Below are 24824 nucleotides of genomic sequence, written 5' to 3'. Positions count from 1 at the left end.
TACTACCACCTTACATGATGTACTACAGCAGCTCTTACACGACAGAGCTACAGCCGTGCAACAGACATATTAGTGAGAATGCAGAGTGAGGCACATAAGCTCAAACACAATAAAGAATGCATTTATTTCTGTGGCATTAGCCACGGTTACTCCACTTAAAGCTCTTCATCAGATAGCTTCCTTTTGCTGAAAACACTCTTCCTTCAGTACAAACACCCAGCAACCACTAATCCCATGCTGGGCTTGTGGTGAAGTCACAGTCCGGTCACATTGCTCTGAAGAAAGACCTCCAGAGCCCGAATCCCATTTCTTAACAAACTTCAGGCACAATCATGTTTTCTCCGGCATGTACCATGTGATCAACTACTTAATTAGAGATGGTCTGAACACAAAAATCTGTTGGATTTAAACTGCACCAAGTCTGCCCGTGGTTTGACTTCAGACATTCTTTTGCGGGTAAAAACAGTTTGGGAGCCTGCCTTTCTCCTTTCTCACATCAGCTTTATTTTTCAGGAGCAAAATGCAGTTTTTTGCCAACCAAAAAAGCATTTGCCATCCTCGATCTAGGTGACGCACCTCGCAATAAGGACTGCGCGCACACTCAACAAAACACTACCGATCTCCATAAGAACATGAACATAAGAGTTAGAGGACCACATCAGGTCTTACCTTCTTGAGCTTCCCACTCTTGGTTCCCACAAAAGCCAAGGAATGGTTCTTGTAGACGTAGGCAATCACGGATGTCATTCTGTCTCCGTCCTCAGTGAAAATGGGGAGCCCACGCACCATTGATGATACTCCCAACGGGGCATTCATATCCAGGCCACAGAAATTGTCATCAATCGTTAACAGCTATAAACGAGAAGAAAGACAGCATGAAAAAGTGAAGCCACTAATTCTTTAGCTATCTGGGAAGTATCCATCCAACCGGGGACACCGTTATGCAACATGCCTATAATTTACGCAGATCGACAAATTGATGGCAAAGGCAGGACTGGAGGATTACAAAGGTGGAAATAAATTGTCCAAAGTCTCATGATGAGTTACAGACAGAAGGAGCACTGGAAACTTGTTTCTCTTGAATGACAGCCCAGCGGGATATATTTTTTTAAGCATTTTTCCTACTACTTTACCAGTCTCTTTTACCTAGCACTCAAAGTCCGTTGAAAGTTTTCAACGTTTCTAGGGCTGTCAAAAGTAATGTTTGCACATCATTCCTCAGGGATCCAAAATAAGAACCACTGAGCTAAATCTACATTAACAAATAAGATGGTGTTTCCTTCAACTTGAGGGAGTTACAGAAGAGCAACAGCAGAACAATGTGGACAACTTGTCTATCCTACCTCACAGCGCGATCTGGAAAACAGGTGAGGTTAATAGAGGTTGGCAGCGTGAATGTCCCACAGAGGAAAACAAATAAAGTTCCAAATATTACACCATACAATTGCCAAAGCAATTAGACTTTATTGACTTCAATGTGACCACTTCCACATCTGAAGCTAAGCACCTGCTTTTTTTTTTTTTTTTTTTCTGGACTAAGGCCTAGAAAAGCAGTAATTCAGTCTACAGAAAAGTCACCTGATTTTCTTATATTGATAAAGAAGAGCTATGACCATCTTCTTTATCTGAGATCACATCTTCTGGGAAGCATGGCTAGAATATGTGCTGCTCCTTGATTGAGTTCACACAGGCAGCAAAAGCCTGAGTGTTGATTCATTTTGTCCTCACCCAGCAATTATGGGAAATAATTATAGATGTTTTTGCTGAATGGAAGAATAATGTGTCCTAAATGTATTTATAAACAAATAAAATCTACAAGGAATTCAAACAGCCATTAGTAAGGAAGAGCTAGCCTGAGCTCTGGCCTGCGAAAGTCATTAGTGTTTGAGGACTGCCCTTTCGGAGCTAAAACACCATCTCAAAGTGCAATTACAGATCAGATCAAGAGCGTTTATGAGCTGCAGACAGGATATTGCTAGTCTATAATGCTAGCACAGAATTTAAGATAAATCTGCATCCCAGATCCAAAGGCCAAATTCATCTGAGGTCTAGCACCACCGCGCTGATCACCACGCTTCAGACCCCCATGACAGCATGGCTTGCTGGAGTCAAGTGTTTCTGTGGATAATGAGAACATGCCCAGTCTTGTTATGTAGCTCAGGAAGAAAAGGAGAAAAAAAAAAAAAAAAAAAAGAAAAAGAAACAGCTTGATTACTCGGGAAGTACCAAAGATGTCAGAAGCAGCAACACTACCCAGATTTTTCTGCAAGGTGTGGGACACTGAGGTGGAGGAGCAGCACGTTGGTCTGATGCAGTGTCATCAGCCTTCTGTTCCCCAGTTTGCTACCTGACACATCGCCTGGCACGGGATCCACCTCACCTAGCTTCAACCGCATTAAATCTTAGCAAGTGGCCTACAGTAGTCACCTAAATCTTCTCTGTAATCAAGAAAAGGAGGTATGATGAAGAACAAACCATCCTTTCAACCCTGGAATGCACTGGATCACCTTGTGGTGACCAACTGGCTGCAGAAGGACTCCAGAAGTCCCCTGAGCCTAAGCCTAGCACGCACCATGCTTAGTGCAGGAAGCTGGACTGGGTGACCTCCTGGGGTCCCTTCCAACCTCAATTATCCTGATTCCAACCTGAATTATCCCACTAGAGCAGGATTTGAGAATAATTCAGGATTTGAAGTCAGTTTGCCCAGAAAAACATGCCAAGCTGAGGGAAGATTAATTTCAGATTCAAAGCAAAAGATCCCCCCACCTCCTACAAATGGCTAAAAAAAAGGGCAAGGGAAAATCCTGTTTTGCCATGGTGCTGGAAGAAAATAAGAAACACGAAGCAGCTTTCTTCCCACCAAGAGGGTGAAAAACTCGATAGGACCAGCAGACAACTCACCTAGGGTGCAGCACAGCCACCTCAAACAGCAAATGACCCCATCACGCAGTGAAATGGGAGAGCAATCCAGCAGAGCAGGCACAGGCCGAGGGGTCCCCCTGGCACAGCAGAGCCCCTGGTACACTCAAGTGACTGTCAGAGGCTGGCAGCTCTCCTTAGTTGTAGTAATGGAGCCCCTGCTCCCTCTGCAGCAGCCTTTCCCCGGGGGCAGGGGCTGGTGGCAGGCCTGTCCACTGGCCAAAGGTGGAGGACCTCCTGCTGCTGGTGGGCCATGAGGAGGCCACATAGCAGCAGGGAGGCTGAGGAGGTGTTATCTGGATCCTGGCAGCCTGCAGCAGGGACATACCAAGTGGCCCAACAGCCCCCAAATTCCCCCTGCAGCACTCACAGGAGGCGGAGGGGGGAAGGGAAGGGGGCCGGGCAATGACACAGAGGGGAAGCTGAAAACAATGAGGAGCAGCAGGAGGAAGGGCCTTCCCCCAAAGCCCTTACAGAAGCACTTCACCCCTCTGCTGACCGAAAAGACCCGTTGCAGGGGGTTGGGGCTGAGTAAAAGAGCCCAGTCTGCTCCCCACATAACAACCAGTCCCACTGAGAAAAGGCCGTGGGTGATAGCAGCAGGAGACTCTCCTCCGAGAGGTACAGAGGCAACCATTTGCTGACCTGATTTGCTCTGGAAGGAAGTTTACTGCTTACTGGAGGCTCGTATCAAGGTTGTCACTAAGAGACCACCAAGCCTCATACAGCCTAAGGACTATTATCTGCTGCTGCTGCTTCATATGGGCACCAGTGTTGCAGCCAGGAGCGGTCTGAGGAGCATTGAGAGGGATTACAGGGCCCTGGGAGCAGCAGGAAGGGACTCAGGAGCACAGGCAGTTTTTTAATCAATCCTCCCAGTCAAAATGAAGGGGATTGAAAGTTGAATTTGGCAAATCAACAGATGGTTACAGGACTGGTGCCTCAGCCAGGGGGTTCAGCTACTTAGACCATGGGACTCACTCTGAGAACCCTGGTATGCTGGGGGCTGATGAGGTTCACCTGTAAGAGAAAGGGAAAAGCATCTTCAGGCTTACCAGGCTGGAGAAGAGGGCTTTAAACTACAGTTGCCAGGTGAGAAAAATCCCAGTCCATCCCACCCCTCCCAGTTTGATGCCAGTGTCAGCAACAGATGCCCAGAGCCTGAAGAAGGGTCATGGGTCAGCAGGAGAGCACCTGAAGAGCAGCACGAAGGAATTCCAGCCACTGCAGCTGGGAAGTCAGCTTCATCAGGAGTGCAACTCAAATGAAGTTAGCAGGAGTAATAAACAAGAGGAGTTAGGAGGTTCCTGAAATTCACTGATAACTTCCTCCTCCAAGTGATAGAGGAGTCAACAAGGAGGGGTGCTATGTTGGATCTCATTCTCACCAACAAGGAGGGACTGGTGGGGAATGTGAACCTCAAGAGCAGCCTTGGCTGCAGTGACCATGACACGGTGCAGTTTAGGATCCTAAGGGCAGCAAGGAGGGAGCACAGCAAGCACACTACCCTGGGCTTTGGGAGAGCAGACTTTGCCCTCTTCAGGGATTTGCTTGGAAGAATGCCAAGGGACAAAGCCCTGGAGGGAAGAGGGGCCCAAGAAATCTAGTTAATATTCAAGGATCACCTCCTCCAAGGTCAGGAGCTATGTATCCCAACAAAGAGGAAGTCAGGCAAAAACACCAGGAGGCCTGTATGGATGGACAAGGAGCTCCTGGACAAATTCAAACAGAAAGAGGCCTACAGAGAGTAGAAGCAAGGACAGATGGCTTGGGAGGAATGCAGAGACATTAGAAGATCTTTAAGGTCCCTTCCAATCCAAAGCATTTTATGATTGTATGCTACCTTCCAGCAGCACAGCCCAATGTAGTTTAGAGGCCAAAAGGGGCCCTGCAATCATCTGCTCTACCTTCCTGCATGACCCAGGATATTGTACCTCAGACAGGAGTTTCCTGTGTTATTTTTCAGGGAGATGAAACCTCTACTTGTTCTCTAGGCACCTAGACAGGTCTGACCTTGTATGGCTGAAAGAATACGGCATTGAGTCTTCTGCAACACACTCTATCAACAGCCGGGATGTGTTAGCTAGAGCATGACTGCTGTGGATGCATATCAGAGCTTACATAGCCAGAATAAGCTCTTATCTGCCTGCAAAACCCTAAGCGGATATAGACCCAGAAATCCCAGCATCAAACACAATAACCTGTAGTTGATCTACAGCACATCCCCAATTTGTTGAGGCTTAATTAATCCAATTGCCACAGGATAGTTCCTTCTCCAACAGATTGGGCCTGGCTCCAGCTGAAGTTGGACCTAACCTTAAAGGGGCTGAAATCAGGCTTTTCCCACCTACAGACACAAAACTAACTTTAAACCCACTGATTTCATTTTACTTCCCTGAGCTTATTTACAGAAGGACACATCCAAACACCAAAACAAGTTTGAAGAGTGAAATCAGTGCATTAAAAAGATGAAGTTCAGAGGAGAGCTAGGACTGTCACAGCACACCTTAACCTCTGAGACATGAATAGGTGGTTGATGGCAGATCAGGCCAAGCTTTTCAGTCATGTGCCCTTGCACAGATGCTGGAGAAGCAATTGCACAGTTACAGTTTGAAGGTAGACAACAGTCCCCAAAGTAGGAGTTAGGAAGAAGAGTAACGCCAGCAAGTCACACATTGCATGAAAACTATTTTCATTTAACACATCGGGATTATTTCCTCAGGGGATCATCTACAACAATAAAATAAAAAAATACCAGTGAGCGAAACCCTACAAATAAACATCAGCTAGCTTCTGTGCAGCTGTGGCTCTCAGCTGCACGCACAACATCTTTGTAAAGGCAGAAATACAGTCATCTTCTTCAGCAAAGAGAAACACATAAGGAAATTTGGATTTATGATGAAAGGGTCAGGAGTTGCAAGCGCAGGTTTATTTTCAATTCCAGACACTCCTAACAGCAATATAAAGTAGCCACGTTAAACTCTCTGGAGCTTCTCTGCTTGGCAATTTCACGTTAACGACTTTCCAGAATGAAAGCGGAGGTGAGGACATGAATTCACTCTGCTTGCAACACTGCTGGCACGCCAGCTGGGATATCAGGGAGGGGCAAAGGGAAGATCTAAAGAGGCAGGAAAGCAATCAGCAATTCTTGCATCTTGAGCAGTTAAATCTAACCCAGAAATTCACAGCATGGTCTGTAGGTAACTCAGAAAGGAGGGGGGGCCTTGTGGTTGAGTTGCTGGAATGGAGTCAAAGCAGCATCCCGCCTCACGTTCCACCTGCCAGTGAGGGAATATTACTCACTGCCCCTCTGCCCCAGGGAAGCTGCTAAACACAGGTTTATTAGGTGCTTTACATATCCAAAATATCTTCATGTGAGAGTGATTGGCAGCTCCCAGGGCATAAACACCCTCCCAAGTCCCACCAGCTGCCTCTCCATCTCAGGCTGATGCACAGTGGGGAGCCAGCTGGTGAGAGGCTGCTGTCTGCTCCTGCCACCGCTCCCTGCATTGGCAACCAGAGGTTTCATCTGCAGCAGTGACACCTTGGCCAAGTGTCACATTCACCAGTGAAATAGGAAGGATGTGCAAAGAATGGCCCTGATTTACAGGAGGATTCTGGCAGGCATCTGCCTTCTTCAGGATTAAGCCTATCAAATAAATAATGAACGCATCCAAATGCTCCTGAAGAGGATGGTTTTACAAGGCTCGTGCTGGCTTAGGTCTCTAAAGATTCACCGAGTCCCCAAAACCCCCAAACTCAGCAGAAGGGTTAGAGCTCTGATTACAGCACCTCCCTCATTGATCTCATCTGATTTCCCAGCAGAAGTGGGTACCCTGGCATTGCACCACAGGCTAAAGTGCAAGGTATTCGGAGGCCAGTCCAAATAGTGTTCTTACTGATCTGCAAGTGTCCCTTAAACATCTGCTTTAGGAATTTGCCTCCAAAACAGCCCCTGATAATCAAATACGGCCTAATCCGTATTTTGGAAAAAGCTTCGGTAAAGGATTAGCCATCCCTCGTTCCTCCTTGCTTTCACTAGGGCAAAATCTTCCTTCCCAATCAAAGCACGAGGGCCTTTTTCCAGATATCTCAGCAGGCTCCAAAGCAATTCCACCGACTCACCGGGGATAAAGGCTGTCCCAACGGCCAAGTCTCTCGCCTTTGATTTACAGCTAATGCCTAATAGCCTTGTCTTCATACAGTGGCAGGTACTTGGCTTCTCACTCTTGTTATCTCAGGCTTGGCTACTCCAGATGATGGAGGAAATGCATACATTACGACTGCCTGTGTTGCCAGCAGAGCCAGGGAGCCAACAGCAGTAAGAAATTAACAGCAATATGCAATTGAATCTTTGCAAGGTCCCAGGGTCTCTTCATCACCTGCATGCAAGATCTCAACAGCAAGGACTGAGCTTCCTGTGGAGGATGGACATGTATCCTACTCCACAGGATATTTTAAAATCTAGAGAGGTGGACATCACCAGGAATTTTCAGCACCCTTAAGCTGGATCTGCCTCTGACCTCCTACATTCCTAGCAGTATCTCTGCTTCTGACCTCTAGCTCTCCCTTCTGACTCCGCTGGGACACGTGGACTTGGCTCATCCAGCCTTCTCCCCACGTTCCGTGCTGTGGAGTGTGGCAGGACCACCAAATTGCGGGCAGTGCCTACCGTCAGTGTCTAGCCATGAGGTCCCGGTGCAGGATGGAGACAGCTCCTCTGACATCCACCTCATGCCACATCATTCACATAATTTGATGCCTGTTACTGCCCTCCCCATCACATGCATTCCTGACACTGGGTCAGGAAAAAAAATGTGGGCTTGCCCAGTGACCACCAGCAGCTATAGACCTTTGTCATCTGCAGTTCAAGGCCGGGGAAATTTTGTGGGCACAAAGATGGGAACCCTGGGCCACCGACCAAAGACAGCACAGCTCACCAACAAACCCTCAGCAGTTAGCCCCCAGTCTAACGACATACAAAAATATCCAGTACCATTTCCCTAGCGTGCTTAGTGATATAATGGAAGCTGGATAAAGAGCCAGCGTTTGGAAATACATTATAATTGCACGCTGCTTTTCACTTGTGCAACCACAGCAGTGGTTACCACGCAATTACATGTCACCATATACAAATGACAGTGCAGTTACAGTAACTTTACCAATTACAGGGAAATTGTACCCACTATGCTAAGAGGTTTTCACTCAGATACAATTCAGGAACACAAGACCGGGGAAAAGTTGCTCAAATTAACTAGAACTTGTACCAGCGTTGGGTTTTGGGGTCTGTAGTTTAAGCGTCAGTTCAAGGGCTGGTGTCAAGTTTCCAGAGTGCTGCAGAATCTTAATGTGGTACAGACTTGTTATGTCTGCATTTATGCTCCTGCTGGACTGTGAGCAAAATGCTTCCCAACAGCCTCTACCATCTCCCTCCACATCGTAAAACTTGCAATTTCCTGAAGAGGAGGCTGCCTCTCTTATGGAGGCCAACAGGTTTCTGGAGTCTTTGGGCCTTTTGCTCAGCAGAGCTCAGTGATTATTACTAAGAAGTAACAGTGGCTATTAATTTAGCATCTTCTAGTTCCGTATTTCTGAATGATCAGTGTGCCAAAAGGTGTGTACAATATCCATTGATTAGCGAACCTCTAAATGTATTCTAGACCCCAATACTGCAAAATTTAAGCAACGCTGGCAGTAAGTTGGCTTTTCTTATTTCTTGCTGCAGACCCTGGAGACGCAGACCACAGCTGTGTCGCAGCCACAGGACCAGTGAGCAGCAGGTGCAGACGCTTTTCAGCCCATGGCACGTTCCTCAACTCATATTCTCACTTTTGCTGTGAACATTGCCTTATGGCAGGCAGGGGTCTGGTCAGCAGCAGTGTTTCTGCACTGGAAGCAGCAGCAGGCTATCAGAAGGAAACAGTTCATGTCCCCAAAAGGAGAAAACTAAGACCGACTATGTGCTTTTGTTACATCACGTATATTTCATTTTCAGGCCCCCAGGCCAATACTGTCCTCAGCAAAATGACATACTTGCTTCTTGGCCACTTGCAGAGAAGACACTCCTAGCATTACGAGCGAAGGTGCAATTAAAAATCCAGCCTGAAACACCACCAGGTTAATGAGTCCTTGTTACTGGCAGATGGTGTACTGATGTGACCTCCGCTATATCCTTCAGGTCCTTCATCAACTTCAATTCCAAGTGTCTGCCATGAAAAATAGTCACTCTGTGTCAAGATAAACAAGATGAGGTGCGGAACCAGCTCAGATACCTGGGAATATATTTCAGTGGAACATTTATACTCTCTTTTGATATTACAAGTTAAGGGATATTTCAGAGCCTTGGTTAGAGCCCAAACAAGTGATGTAGGCAGGGAAGAGGGGCAGTACCTCCAGCAGCAACGCAGGCTGTCAAGCTGAGATATCCCAAACACTCCCGTTCATGGAAAGCCTTCGCACCCCACATCCCATTCATCATCGCTGTGTCAGCCAAATCCCTCTTTCGCAAATCATTTCCACCTCCTCAAAAAAAGAAATCTGGCATTGCAATTCCAAACCTCAGTATTAGCAGGCCAAGCTGTGCAGCTGGGGTGAAAATCAGATCGCTGAGGTGTGTGGTCCCTGAGGTTCCTTCCCTCCCAAGCGGGAAACCGTGTCTGCAAACAGGAAGGAGGGATGGGACCCAAAGAGCAGCAAATGTGGCTGTAAAAGGAAGCTGAGCTCCTCTGCAGTCCCATAAACTTCCCTGTGCTGGCTGAGAGGCTGGAGGATCATGTGGATGAGGCACTGAAGGATAAACAGAGGAATATGATCTCTATAGCTCTCAGCTCAGTGCTTTCCATGAGCTCTAAGAAATTCACTTAAAAAATTTCACGCGCCCCCAAAAAAGAGATTATTGAGTGTGGAGACTCTGCCTTTGAAACTGCCATGGTCTATTGGGCAAACAAACATTTGGGGATTTTTCAAAAGTGAAGTATTGATCAAATAAGCTGCTAGAGCTCTCCTGTAAGAACATATTCCAGCCACAAAGCTGTGTTATGCACCTGAAACACAGCAGCACTGACTTCCCCTGGTGCTGCCGGGGAGCAAATGTCACAGCGGGAAAATCCTGGGTGAAAAGGGTTGTTCTGTGTAGGCTGAAAGACACCTTTGGGAGAGGGAAAATTTGCCCCTAAAGGACATTGGATTTCCGTGATAAGCCAAAGGTGGTCTGTATAACAAATTCCATCAACGGCAGCGATGAAAGAGGTGAAGGAGAGCTGAGCTCTGTGCCCTGCCGGCTATGCCTCCGTAATCCCAAGCATCCTTGCCATAACTTGCGTTTCCCTCAGCTGTGTCCATCCAACAGAGGTGCCTAACAAGGAGACCTTCCCCACATTAAATTCTCATGTTTGTCTTCACCCCCGACCCGTTATCTCCTGCTACTTGCTGGTAACAGAATGGTTAAACCTGGGCTGAGACGGAGCGTTTCTGGCAGCTGCCAGACACCCTCATTCCTATTCCAGTGACGCACACCAGCACCTTGCCGGATAGAGTCCAGCTGCCTCCCCTATGCTGGCACCACCAGACATTCTCCGCTGAATCACAATTACTATAATTATTATTTTGTTGCACAGGCGAAATTATCATTTGGGCTGCAAAGTGCCACGCGCACCAACAGCGCTGGATAAATTAAACAACAACGCTGCTTTGCATGCAGGCGACACCTTCTCCCAGAGCTGCTTAAAAGCATTAATTAAGCCTCACTGTGGTCCTGCAAAGGTAAGCTAAGTGTTGTAACGAACAACATGTATCTGTTGTTGCTCTTCAGCGTGGGGAAATTGCTGGGTTGGGTACAAGAGACCCCGGCTTGCTCACCAGATAATGGAGAGCGGAAGGCTGCGCATCTGTACCAGGGAGAACCGCCTTGTCTCTGGTCCTATAATCTGATGGAAAATGAAGGTAAATAAGCCCGGTTCTCATTTTAAACAACAAAATACATCGCGCAGGCACTGGACAAGAAAAATCTCCCGCTTGCTGCCTCTATCTGTGCAGATCTCGGGAGCTGAGGAATTTGGAGCCCTTGTGTCAGCCACATACAAATTCACTCAAGCCGTTAACTCCCAACTCTTTTTTTTTTTTTTTGCAGCTGAAAGCAGGCCTGTGCAGCGGACGGCCCTCTGAAGCAGGGACACCGTGACAATTACAGCCCTGTGTTTCTTGGCACGGGATCCCGACCAGTAGCCCTGACCCACTGATGAGTGCTGGGTCATTCCCTCATTAGGAGCAGCGCATTTTTATTATTCCCTTCTGCACGCTCCCTTGCTCTGCCTCTCCCACTCCCTGTCTGCGGCTGAATACGCGCCTGGCTAATATTGCTTGTTTACAGGATAAATCAGCTGAACAAATCCCATTATATTTTGGACCAGTGACAATGACGGGGTAATGACATTGAAACAGGGAAAATGCGATGTTGTTCCTACTGATCTAATGTCACCCACATGCTCTATCAGCTATGCCAGCTCCAATACTGCCTGGAGGAAACAGAGGTCTCTCTGTCCATCCGCGGCATTACCACTTACATCTCTGGATATCCTGTGTTTCAAGTACTTCTGTAACTACTCTAAGTATTATCTCCACAAAACCTGCAGCAGAAAGCAGAAAGCACCGGGGCTGAATGGTGTCTCGTTCCTAAATGTAAGCAACTGGGTGCTGGTGGCACAGGGCAGGGTTTAGGTCTTAGGGATTTCATGGGTATTTTATAAAGCACATACACATGACAGCAGCAGAGACAGAACAGTTTTGTTATTCAGTTCCACGTCCCCAGGGTCTCATTCCCGGAGGTCTCTAAGTTGAAACCTCACTGAAAGCTCTGGGATCCCGTGTCTTTGCTGGATGCTGGTAATGATGCAACATCTCACACACACAAACATCACTGTGCGCACTCAAGTGGGATCAATGTGAGAGCGTTTGCTACCTCCAGGAGAAAGATGCAACAAAGGTTTGCACTTCAACAAGCACATTGAGGCCACACTGTTCCGCTTCCTAACGTTTATCTCTGCAAAGGAGTAGATCTGAAGAGATGGATGGTTCACAGGTAGATGTGAGCATGACACCCAGCTCCATCCCGAATTAGGGCATATCTATCCAGCCAGGTCTGCACCGGCCCTGCAAACACCGTGTTTGGTCCCAAAGTTGTTCTTACATTACCCAGAGACTGCCTATGCCACTGTAGCATGGCCATGCAGATGCCAGGCCGGGAGCATCTCGGGCAGAAATATGGTCAGAGGAGACCTGGACCCATCTCTCTGTAGGGACAACACTCGTTCCTGTCCCCATCATCGTATCTTGTCCCCATTTTCATGGTGGCTACTCCCAGAATCTGTAATTAATGCTGCCTGGTGTAATGGGGACCCGTGCTTCTGTGCAGTTCAGGTAAACAGGGAAACGCGGCTATTTCTGGGGCAAAAATAATGCCCTGTGCTCTGTGTGTGCTGGAATATAAAATAAATGCAGACGTGTGCATCAGACTGTTCCCAGAGGCTAAACATCTTCGCTGATTCCCCAAGTACGAAGACAGACCCTGCACTGTTTTTCACCCCAACGACTCCACTCGCATCAGGCAAGTGAGAAGGGGTCTGTGCAGGATTTGGGCTGTAAAGCCACGCTGAATCCTGCATACCCGTGACCCCCTCCTCAACAGAATGGTTATTGTACAAACCCCAGCTGCCCCCAGTCCGGAGGTGCTTTAAATAGCATCAGGCTCATGCAGGGAGACGCAGTCACTTTGCTTCTGGCCCTTTCAGGATTTTTCTGAGTTTTGCTTGACGCTTTTATTTTTTTTTTCTTCCTAAACGTTGCGTAAGCATTCCCCTTGGCCTGGGAGGCAATCTCCTGGTGAGGCAATATGAGGTCAGGTTTGTGAAATAGCTGATCACCCGGCACGGAAGCGAACGCGAGGAGATCATATGGAGCCCTCCAAAAACGCGAGGCTGAGCCACGTGTGACCGCAGGGCTCGACCACAGAAGAAAACAGCCCGGGTCACGGGCAGGGGAAGCGGCAAAGATCGGTTCCCAGAAGTGAATGCAATCGTCTGTGCGGTGAGGAGCATAAAACAGACGGCCCAGGCGGCCATGTGGAAGCTGGCACCTCGCTCTCCTGCAGAAGCATCTACCTGGAGGCCAGCGGGAGCAGGGGAGGATGCTGAGAGATGCTGAGAGATGCTGAGCCGCGGAGGCAGAGCCGGCGCGGTCCAGAGATGGGACTGATGGCGGGGGGAGGGAGCCAAGCCTGAAATATCTCAGACACAACAGCGAGTCAGCAGCCTTGGGCCCTGCTCCGTCTTCAATGAACATTTTGTGTGAGCAGGGTCAAGCAGACGCGAGGAGCCAGGAGGGAACAGCACAGCGCGCACGGGTTTGGCACCCGGCCACTTAAAGGCAGAGGGTTTCCTCTTATGTTTGGGAAGGAAATAGACGGCCTCGTGGAGGCTTTCTTCAGAGCTTGATTTTTCTTTTGTTGCAGCGCAAACCGTGAGCATTTTGGAAGGAGAGGCTTCGGGGCAGGGGTGTGATAAGAAGGCAATTAATGACAGCCAGTGTTATTTCTGATCTGGAGGTATCCTTTCAAGGACAGGTGTTTAATACCGAGGAACACACTTAATGCCTTAAATGCAATCATCCTCTGTGTGCAATTAGGGCCTGGTTTACAGCCCTTAAGTGCAAGCTTTGGTTTATGTAGGTGCTTAAGAGTTTTTGTTTTTCTCTCCCCTAGGGCCTCCGAAGCCATTTCTCCTGCCTGCAGTGCAGAGCGCTCTGCAGAGGCAGGGAAGTGTCCTTATCCCCGCTGGCAGAAAGCAGAGAGGTGGCACTTGGGAGGAAGGACCGCAGCCAAGGAAAAAGTGAAGATGAACCCATGCAGTGCCTGAGGAGCCACTGAAAATGAGTTTTCATCAGGTTAGTTTATGCACATCCACCTATATGCTGGTCGTGGGCTTTTAACGATATCCAGAGGTCAGGATGTTGCCAGCAGCTACATCCAGGCTGAACTGGACTGTGGTTATTGGAAAAGTCCCGGTGCTCACCCCGAGCTACCCAGCTGCAGGTACATACACCAACTGGAAAACCAGGAGGGTTTCACTCCTGCAACTCCGTTATGTCTCAGCCATCGTGTCCCTGGCAGACCACGAACGCTGGGCTTGCTCGTCAATGAATTAGCGCTAATTAATGAGCCTGCCTGGTCACATCACAGTGGAAGAGGTGGGGAGACTTTCCTAATTCCAGTTACAGAGGGGCCAGGACCTTGCTCAGAGCAGTGGAGATTTGAACTCGGTTGCTCTCCATTAGCCTGAGGAGCACGGCCTCAGACATCTCTGGTCACTTCCACCACTGACAATAATCACGAGAAACACCAGCCACATCACTGAAGAGAGCTCCCCGCTCTGCTTTCGCCTGAGCTGCCTCACGTAGCAAGATAATATGACATTTCTCTCTATTAAAGTGTCTTTCACCCCAGAGCACAGCCGGCTTTGTAGGAGAGACAACAGTCAGGCCATGGAGGAACGGAGAAATGGGAAGGAGGAAGGTTCGTGGGGGAGATGTGCAAATCGCAGAGCTCAGCTGCAGAAATCCTAAGCCAGCACCCTACCCCTTGTCCAAGTTACATCCCCAGTAAAGCTCTCCATCCACTCCGGCTCCCAGCGCTGGCAGAGGACGCTGGTCATCCCTTATCGAAGTGCTGGGCCCAGCAAGTCCCTCCAGCACACACTGCACACACACGCTGCCATCCAACACAAACTGATGTGACCAATTATACAAATAGAGAGCTGGCAGGAACAGCCTGTTTGCTCCGTCTCAGCGTCTCCAGTGAGCATTCCCAGAGAGGCATTTCCGTATTTCTGAGGCTACTGCTTCTGCACAGGCTGCTCCCTGTCACTTTTTTAGGATTCCTGCCCTTCTTTACAGAGGAAGAAGAGGAAAACACCATCAAAATTGACCAAAAAATGGTCCTCAACTGACCACGAGCCCTTTGGATGAGAAACATAAGCCTGTGTGATTTGGGCTAAAGGAGCGCCCGCAAGGCTTTTATGCGTGGTATATCCAGTAGAGATGAACAAAAGTCCCTATTGTACAAGCATGAGTGGCATTGACCTCGCAGAGATTCACTTAGGATAGCTCTGCTGGCAAGCAGCGGCGCTCCGAGGTCTCATGAAACCGATAGCTCGTTCCTGTGACTCTGAGTCATTCCCCAGGGAAAGCGGCAGGCTCATGCACTGGCCAGCCCCACCAGGAGAAACAAGCACACGCTGTGTGTGCAAAATGTCAAGGCAGCAGCACCGCGTGGACCACCTTCCACATGCTCCTCTCCTCTAGGGCTAAGCAAATGTTAACACTCCTTTTTTTCCCCAACCTTTTCCTTCTAAGGGAAATTGTAGGGGAAGTGATAGAAAGAGATGATAATCCCTGCCTTTTGGTTGATAAAGTGATTTTTTTTTCTTTGAAAGAGCCTTTTTTTCTGGCAACTCCATCTCATGTCCCTTTTAAATGACTCTGTTATACTGTTTCCCATGATAGAGAGGAATGCAAGGATGTCCTTCCCTCTTCCTGCAACAGTTGGGAACATGGGGCACAATACTAGGATCCAGGAGTCCCTGAGCTGTAAATGAGCTGCAAGTCATGTTTCACTGTGCCTAAGCTGCCCCTCCTGTAAAACAGGGGTAATTCCCCACCTTGGTGTCTCAGAAGTGCTCTGTCCGACCTGTGTGTTGTTGAAGAGGAAAACAATGACACACATTTTCTGTAGGAAAATTATGGCCACTCCACCATCAACAGTAGCCTCTCCAGGAGTCAAATTCTGCTTTATACTACACACACTCAAGCTAGAAATGGCTCTTCCTAACCTGGTGGTACAGAGCACGGATCAGTCTCAACATCTAGAATGGGCAGGGGGAAAGAGGGAAGCAGGAAGGAGTAGGAGAGCAGAGTCCACATCAGGAACAGACGTGGAGGAGATGCAGACCCCTGAGGGATCTAGGCAGTGGTAACCACAAGCATGTTTTGGAGAGTTGCTGATTTAAATGTGACTTGAAGCATCAGAAGTGGAAGCCTTCACGGCTGGGTTACTTGTCAGACAATGACTGGAGTCCCAAATGCCCCCCCTCACCCACCCTCTGTTAGCAAAGTGTTGGAAAAATATTGCCCAGCTCTTTGCACAAAGCCTTTTGTTAGCTGGTCAGCTTCAGAACAACATTTCTGCTCTCTCCCAACTGACAACGCTGCCATGAAAAACAGGAAGAGATTGAATACAGTAATTTAAGCAGTCAAACTCCATTTCCTGCCAAAAGGAAAAGAAAATACCGGGGAAAGGCAGAAACCAGGCGATAGTTGGGGACAGACAATTTGATTATCTCGGGCAGATATTTGCACTGTGTATCCGGTAAAAGCTGCAGCGGTGGAGGTGACACCTTTTCATTTCAGGGCCTGCAGTCTGTTAGGCTGCAGAGCAGCGGGTGATGCTGGCAGGCAGATCAGGCTGGCGAGGAGGCTGGCATCTCCCCAGGTTACAGCCTTAGGTTGCAACCAGCTCCTAAGCCAGCAGTTGGTCCCTTCAGTTGGTCCCTTCCCCCAGAAATGGTCCCTTCACACCTCCATCTTCCTCCCAAACTGTCTTTGTTTATGTTTCTAAACACATTCAGCATTTCCATCAACAGTTAGTTACAAAGTCGATGATGTGCATTAAAACCCCAATCTTCTTCACCCAATATAAAGATCGTTTTCTGCCTTTATAAGCATTTTTTCCCTCTAGACAATCCCTTCCTTCAGCCAACACCTTGAGAATCTGTACAGCTCCCTCTGCTCCATAGATGGATGCACCACACTGCACCACAAAAGTGCTTGCATTCTGGTGGCACACAACGTTTTGGCTAGACAGTCAAAGGGGATGAAAGTGCTCTCTGGGGCTATATAAGTAGTAATGGCTTCAGTATCAGGAAAGGAGATTGAGATTAGATGTGAGGGAAAGCTCCCTAGCAGCAAAGACAGATCATGTAGGGAGAGAGGGGAGCCTCCATCGCTGGAGGTTAAGAACAGGTGAGACAAACATCTGTCAGAAATGTTATAAGTAAGGCAGAAGGGCAAATCAGATGACCTCATAAGACTTTTTTTTCACAGCCTCATTTTTCTCTGGTTATATGAATTTCTAAGCATTTGGGGTCAAGCGTACTGTTTAAATATAAACTATTATCCTGCATTTGCAAGGTACAGGCAGAGAGGAAAGCCAGAGGTATTACCTGAAACTATTCATCACCTTGGTGAACATCATCAATTTGCAAATCGACTGCCCAGACATAAAAATCCATCTATTTTTCCTGATTTATGCTGAAGATTAAGAGGAGGACAGCTGTAGCAGAGGGACAGCAGCAGAACGAGCATCAAGGACTGTCTGTTCACCTCTGGTTTTTCACAGGTCAGGTCTGACCACGCATCAAGGTGCAAGGACAGTGTGATGAGCCCAACTCCATAATCCACAGTCCCAGAGTTAATATCTCAGAGAAGGGCTGGAATATGTCTTCTAACAGTATTTCTCAGCGATGCTCAGAGGGGGTATCCCGCAGTTTCTTTCCACCCATCTGCTCCCTGCCAAGAGTACCAGCTGTAACGATTCGCATGCAGGATTTCGGCTGCTGGAAGCAGGACAGAAGAACTGAACTTCAGGTTCACAGGCAGGTTGAGCCTGCACCAGCAGAGACACATTTGATATCCACAGAAAACCCCCCAAAAAACAGGAAAAATCACACTGGTGGCTTAGTAATTGGTTTTATAGCTGCTGCAAATCCACATTCTAAAAGACAGAGCAGCAATTCTGGTGTCTGGCTGGCAAGCAGGACATCAGCAAAGGAGATGAGGTCCTCACGGACATATGCCCGGGCTCCAAAATACTTCTCCAACCACCAAATATTTTCCAAGCTTACAGGCTGGACTCTGCAATCCTTACAGCAGCCAAGTCACTAATACCTCGTCCCTCGGGCAGCACAGCTGATCTCAAGCAGGGCTTGCCAGCAGCTCTAAGTAGACTCATTTAAGGATAACACAGCCCATTTAGTTACCTTTTCAGACCCCTGTTTTTTTTCTCCAAGGATCTCCAGACTCCTTTTCCAGCTGGGAAGCGTTAGCATCTCTGATTCGGTCACAAAGATGCTGTTACAGTTTTCCCTGCTGTGTCACCCAGTCCCTGATTCCTTGTCCTCTCCCCAGTCTCTGCAGTGCTGTGCCTCCAAATTCAGCCTGCTGTATCCAGGATTCACCCCAAGGGACACAGGAAAGCTGTTGGCCCTTTTCCCTCCTTCTAAAGCCACAGAAGCCATGTGATTGATGGGTTTCAAAATTCTTGATTTGACAGGTCCTGTGTTGCAAGCATTAGCATGGAGCACAGGCAGAGCAGATCTGCAAATACAGGGAGAGGCTTAAGAGCCCAGGAAAGAAACTCCAGTGGGAAGCTCCCAGTTTAAATCCAAAGGCAGTTTTTTGAATGTGCAGCAGCCTTGAGGCTAAACAAAAATAAATAAATAAATAAATAAATAATAATCAAAGCCGGATCCAGGCACTGACTTTCTCCCTGTGCAACGCTGCATAGGGAGTTTCACTACTGGCACAGGTCTAGACAGCAGAAATCCCACTAAAATGAAGGGATTTGTCCCCCTGCACCTTCAGCGTAGGAGTGTGAGAGCACTGCAGTGTTGTGCAACAATGCTGAGGAGGGTGCTGGTACAGAAGGGAATTAGGACAGGGTAAGGCAGAATCGATCTCCCTGCAAGGAAATTTCCATCTGCATTCCTCTTAGCATGTCCTTGTCCTATAAAGGAGCAACAGCAGGGATCCCCCAGCAAAGAATGCTTGAGTAGAAAGGAAAGCATGAGAGGTCCCACATCCCAAGCCCCGACTCTGCCATGAGACGATTTGGGCAGGAAAGCGCCCTGGTGTTTCTCCATATTCCCTTTGCTCAGTCTTAAACTTGCCTCTTACTTGAAAGAGCTAATTAAGGAAGGAAATCAAAGCCCAGAGAGGCGGTTAGTGCAGCAGCCGGGGTGCAGTGCCGGCTATAATGCTGATTTCTGCGCATGGTATCAAAGCCAGCCGCATACTGGCGGGGCTGAGGCAGATTTCCGCAACGCCACTTTAGTGAACTGGCAGAATAAACTAAGACGATTTCTGAAGACCATTTGTAGGTCAGGTAGACCAACCTCTTCCCCAGCCCTGCACTTAAATCTTGCAGTTTAATCCTTGATCTGTAGCCAGGCCTTAATTTTTCAGTGCACAGACACTGCAGAGCTGGCTAGAAACAGGAAGACGGGGGACTTTGATGGTTAATGACCAGCGCTCCTCAGACACAGAAGAAATGAAGCCCTGGCTTCACAAAGCTCCCGGAACAAATCCTGCTCCAACTCTAGCCCAGAAAGATAAAATTACATCACCAGACCCAGAAACCAGCACAAGCAGTTGACTTTATCTAAGTACTGTTTTGGTTAAGGCTTGAGCCAAAACTGCAGAAGGAAACGTGATTTCACCCCTGATGAATTGCACAGTGAAATAACAACAACAGGCCAATTCCTCCTAAAGATTTCAAGGTCCCGTGGCATAATCTATCAAAAAACATAAGATTGCTGGGAAGGTCAGAAAGTGATACCTTCCTCAGCTCTTCCATGGCAAACTGAGGCATGGAATAGTTAAATTAGGTGGTGTGGTGAGCCAGAGGCAGAGCCAAGACTGGGACAAGGCAGGTTCAGTTCCTCACTCTAGCCACTGAGCTCTGTGAACACTTGAGGAGGTTAAACTCGGGTGGTTAGAGGCTTGACTTACCGCGCTGCTACAGGGAATATCCTTGACTTTGAGCCAGGCCAGATCTAACGTTCCCTCTCCCCTGTAGCAGGACTGCAGCCTGTCCTTGATGCGATCGTTGATCTTTTTGAGGACAAAGATGCAAAGAGCAGACTCATCCAAGGACTTCATCTTCCTTTTCTGCCCCTTGGAGAAGACTGTGAAGAGGATATCATCCTCAGGGCCTACACCCAAAGATCTCGCCAGAATGGCTCCAGCCTTGGACAAGTAGGCCGCCTGGAGCAACCGGTACTCTACCCCGTTCTTCTCACAACCAATGGGCACCTCAACATAGGAGTTAAAAGCTGTGTCCTCCTTGCACAAACGGACCAGCTTAGAGGTGTAAACCTGCTCCTTTGTGGTGGAGCCAGGTGGTGAGATCATTTCAGGCTGCAGAGTTAGGAAATAGACAAAGTTACCGCTGCTGAAGCCATAGATGTAGTAGATATCAAAGTCAGGTATGATGGTAAAGGTGTCTGAGGGGATTTTAATCATGGAGGCCACAAACTCATCATGGAAAACATACGCAAACATCCCATCTGCCTCAGAGTTCTTGGTTAGCTTTCTGCTGGAAATAGTGGGGAAATACTCAGGCTTGCCATCCACAGCGGTGGCAATGAACAACTTGTCATCCATGTTGCTGTAAGAAACAATGACTCCAAAAACAGAGCCACTCTCGTTGACACCGGAGAGGTAATGCTCCTTCTTGTGGAAGGGCTCGCCCAGCTTGAAGAGGTCATCCAGCCTCAAAAGCTTACAAATGCCCTGGTAAAGGCTCCCACAGGCTATCAACCGATTCTCCTTGTAGTCTATGAGGAGCATTTTGTTGATGTTGTTAGTGGGTGTCAAGGGTTCATTGCAGGTTTGGACTATCCTGGGAGGATAACACTTGGGATTATCTTCATCGGGACCAGTCTGGTGGGTCACCAGGACCTTCAGGTCACTGGAGAGTTTGTAGATCCTGTTGACAGCTCCCAAGTAAATGTGCCCAGTTCTTTCATCAACAACCAAGTGGTTGAAGTTCCCCTCTGCTTGGTCTCCAGTGAAAGTGATGAAGGGCCTCTTTGGGTGGGGTGGCTGCTGCCTAACAAGAGGCGACACTGTGGCAGATAACAGGAGGTGAGAAATGAGGCAAGTCCACTTCCACATGGCTGGTGACATGTTTAGAAAGATTTGTATTCCCAAGGGAACGAAGATTGAAAGCTGCAAGTGTCTTCAAAACACCAATTCCCTGGCAGATTTTGTCCTACAAGCAAAGAGAAAAGAAAACAAAAGTACGTTACTATGGAGTATTCCTTCCTCCTCCCTCCTTCACAACCATGCCATCATCAGAGCATATTTAATTGCTAATCCTCCTTTTCTCGTCTCTGAGCTCTCTACTTACAGCCAGCACAAAGGAAGCCCTCCTGAAGGAAAAGATGCTGATAGAAGGAGCAGAAATTACACAGCAGAATAATAAATCAGTGTCCTCTTAAACCTCTGCTACACACACGCGTGCCCCATGGTGCAGCACAAGAATTCACTGGAAGCCAGAGCAGTGCAGAAGGCTAATGGTAGAATCAGCAAGCAGCATTACTGTTTGCACTGCCAACTTTGACCCAGTTGTGTATTTGCTAAGACGGGACAGGAGAAGGATTACTATGCTGCTCTTCTGGATGAGGGACTGAAGTCTGGAGAAGGTCAGGGACCTGCCTACAGGGACAAGTCCAGATGGATGCTGAGCTCTTCTGCAGCTCTTCAAGTTTGCCAGGAAGAAACCAGCTCTGGTCTGACATTAACATCCTTTCAGGGAGACGCTGGTTCAGAGCAGGCCTGTTTGAACAGGCTCTCTGTGGCTACCAGATCAAAGCCGCCACATGCCAGCCCAGCTTGGAGTACAGATGTAGGAGCTGTGGTGTGCCAGCCTTCAGAGCCACATCTACGGAGGGCACACAGCCAAGCACAAAGCAAACTGAGTACCAGGTCCCCTCCCTCTCTTGGGACATCACCACAAGACTGCTCTTCACCCACTGTGTAGCCAAAACAGCATTGTCCAAAAGAGAGGGTTCCACTGGGCATCTTGGAGGAGGGAGAAGAAAGGGGCTGCCTAATTATTAGCAATAATGAAGTCTAAAGGCTTTATTACTAGCAATAATAAAGTCTAAAGGAGCTTTCTTGCACCACTCAGTCTCTTAAAATCTCCCATGTTTTAATGGAGGTGGTGGGAGCTACATGGAGTTCTAACAGCTGCTCTAATTTGGTGAGTGTGTCACCAACACCCCATCCTTGTGCCACGGCAATACACCTTCCATTCAACACATCCACCTGCTCCCTGCTCCTTCTCCTCTTCATGGTTGCTTCTGTACCCAGAGAAGGTTTGGCCTTTTATGGCCCCACAGAGCACCTGGAGGATGGAGCCCTACCACTTTGGGTCTTGCTAGCCAAGCTCTTTGCTAAGTGCTGACTGCACAACAGGTGGCCAGGCTAATGCACACAGGTCTTCTCTCCCTCTTTAACATCCATAACAGAATTGCACAGCATTCTTCTTGCTTTTAAAAAGAAAACAAGTTAACCCCCAGCTTCAGAGATCTTTGTGGTTTGGATGCATTTCTGCAGGCCAGTGTCCTGTCATTTCTCACGGAGGGCTTTTGCTGAAAACAGGGATGTAACTTGCTGAGCAAAGGTGACGACAGCAAGCCCTGTGCAAGGAGGAGGCAGGGGAAAATCACTGTTTGCAAATCCCAGCAGGGAGGAAGGGGTGGTAGTGACACAGGTCTGGCATTCACAGCTCTTTCAAATCTGTGCAACTCTGCCAATGCCAGCGAAACTGAAAAATTTACTTCAAGGAATAACAAAGAGAATAAATCCTACCTTATTTTGACCTGTGGACTGATTAGATCTGATACTGAAAAGGGTAAGTCTGGGCTTGCAGAGCATCCACCACTTTCATGCCACCCCAAATATTTCAAAGTTCTCACAGGAGGCAGAATTTCAAAGCAGCTGTACGATCACCTTCACCTCCCACTGCCCTCCCTACCACAGCAGCCGCAGGCATGGGATAGATGACAGCCAAAGGTCATTTCACATTTACTTTAGGCATGTTTATCCTGCTCTGCTTTGCCTTTCTGGTCAAGCAAATATTTAATAAAATCAAGCTTATACTGCAGAGTTCGCAAGACTGTCTTGCGAGCTGGAGAGGATTTGCTCTACAGGAATACGCAGGCCAGTCACGTAGGTTTTTAATAACCTTTATTATGATAGATAGAACAGTGATGGGTTGAGCTCTCCTACACAAGCATTCCTCTTTCAAAAGAGGCCATCCTTGAGAGAGCGGCAGAAGAGGGAAGCGGTCCCTGTTTGAGCCCTGTGTTCAGAAACATCACGTGGTGACCCTGAACACCAGCTCCCTTCACTTATGACTTATGATCCATATTTCTAAGAGACACTGGTTTGATCAGGCACTAGGCAGGTCTAGGAAGAAATTATTGTTTTGAAGTACAAAAAGATATCTATTTTACCCCTGTATTTTACTGTATTTTGCTCCTCTTAGCCCTGCAGAGTCAGCACAGCTGCAGGACAGGGAAATTGGAGCTGCCATGACCCCGAGACTGAAGAGGCAACCAACAGCCCCTCTTCTGCAACAGGAGCTGTCTGCCCAAAGATTATGACAGAGCCTGAGACTTGAGTTATTACAAGAGGAGGAAATATGCCCTTTAAAATAAGCGGTCAACTCAACTTAAGGGGAGATGCGCTCCAGATGTGAAATCTTTGAGGTCCAGCCAGGTGAGAATCGTGATCCACTTTGAGATGTGTCTGTCACTTACAGGGGGAGATGGAGGCAAGGGAAACCTTCCTCCAGGTAACGACAGCAAATTTGGTCTGGGAACTACAGTGACTCCTGGAAGGTTAGGTGAGGAATCCCTTTTGCAGCAGAAAAGGACACTTCAAAAATAGTGAAATTCGTGGGGAAAAATTATTCACCTACAGTGGGAAAAGCCTAGACGGTCTGCCAGCACTGATAGCCACAAAGCAAGCCCAGAAGCAGCCTTTTGGAAGGAAGGAGGGAGCCTGGGGCTATCTTGCCATCTTCCACCAGCAGTCGAGTGACCTTAGGAGGAAGGTTTTTCTCTCTGAACACTGCTGGCCTTCCCCTTTTCACCCGTCTGCTCACATTTTTTTCTCCTGCATCCTGGTGTCCCAGTTGGTACGTGGGCCTCTCAGGGCTATCATTTATAATTTGGCTTAATTATTAAATAACAGCAGAGGGCAGAGGCAAGGAGGATTGGTTGTTTAGCCTGCAGAATAGAGCAGGGTTTGCACTAGTCCTTAGAGGATGCACCAAAAAGAAGGGGTTTTATGCATGTATTTTTATTGCTCACATTTGGATAGTGCGAAATCATAGCAGCTGGGAAGACAAATAATGCAGGGCCATAGACATACCCAGTCTTTTAAACTGCTCGGTCTGCAAGAGTCTAATTAAGTTATAAGAAAAATAAACAGAAGGCTAAACTGAGCAGGCAGTGAGGTTTGGCTTAGGCTCTGATCTGGGCATTCCCAAAATAAACCCAAACCACCTCCCCACACGTTCCCTCGCCTTCCCCCCCCCCCCCAAGAAACGTGACCAGCAGAGATGCCACAACCCAGTGCAGGGCTCCTGTGTGAGACCACACTGTCCCTCTGAGCAGGTCTACATGGCTCCTGCCACAGCAGCCTCTTCACCAGCACATTCAAGGTCCCTGGAAAGGTCACATAGCTTCTACAGCCCCAGGATATATCGAAAAAGATGTTTTGGTAGAAAAACCTGAAGGAAGATACTTTTTTTTTTTTTTTTTTTTTTTTTTTCCTGTAGAGGAGCTACACCAGGTCTGAACCTAGGCTGGACATGAAGGTGGCACAGAGGAAGCCTCCTCCCAAATCCATCTGGTTCAGACAAGGCTCCATCCATGCTCAGCACCAGGTATATCCAAGGATGGTTTCTGAGTCAGGTCCCACGTGAAGCCTCACACCACCCTCTTGCATGTAGAACTAGGGTGGTGGTTATTAGATGGAAAGGCTGGAGGGTGCTGAATACACCC

General features: G+C 48.0%; 1 protein-coding gene across 14 annotated transcripts in view; it reads right to left on the bottom strand.

The window, feature by feature from the left end:
- PLXNA4 (plexin A4) overlaps nt 1–24824 on the bottom strand; it is a 407314-nt gene that overhangs the window by 360399 nt on the left and 22091 nt on the right. For all 14 annotated transcript variants that reach the window (XM_035315928.1, XM_035315934.1, XM_035315930.1 and 11 more), the window contains exons 2-3: nt 19753–21016; nt 670–852 (exon numbers count right to left, since the gene is read on the bottom strand). In XM_035315928.1, the coding sequence (XP_035171819.1) occupies nt 670–852; nt 19753–20931 (1362 nt within the window). In that variant the 5' untranslated portion in view covers nt 20932–21016. The remainder of the gene's footprint in view (nt 1–669; nt 853–19752; nt 21017–24824) is intronic.

Source organism: Oxyura jamaicensis, chromosome 1 (assembly GCF_011077185.1).
Source record: "Oxyura jamaicensis isolate SHBP4307 breed ruddy duck chromosome 1, BPBGC_Ojam_1.0, whole genome shotgun sequence".
Lineage (NCBI taxonomy): Eukaryota > Metazoa > Chordata > Aves > Anseriformes > Anatidae > Oxyura > Oxyura jamaicensis.
This window is presented reverse-complemented; position numbering and strand designations above follow the sequence as displayed.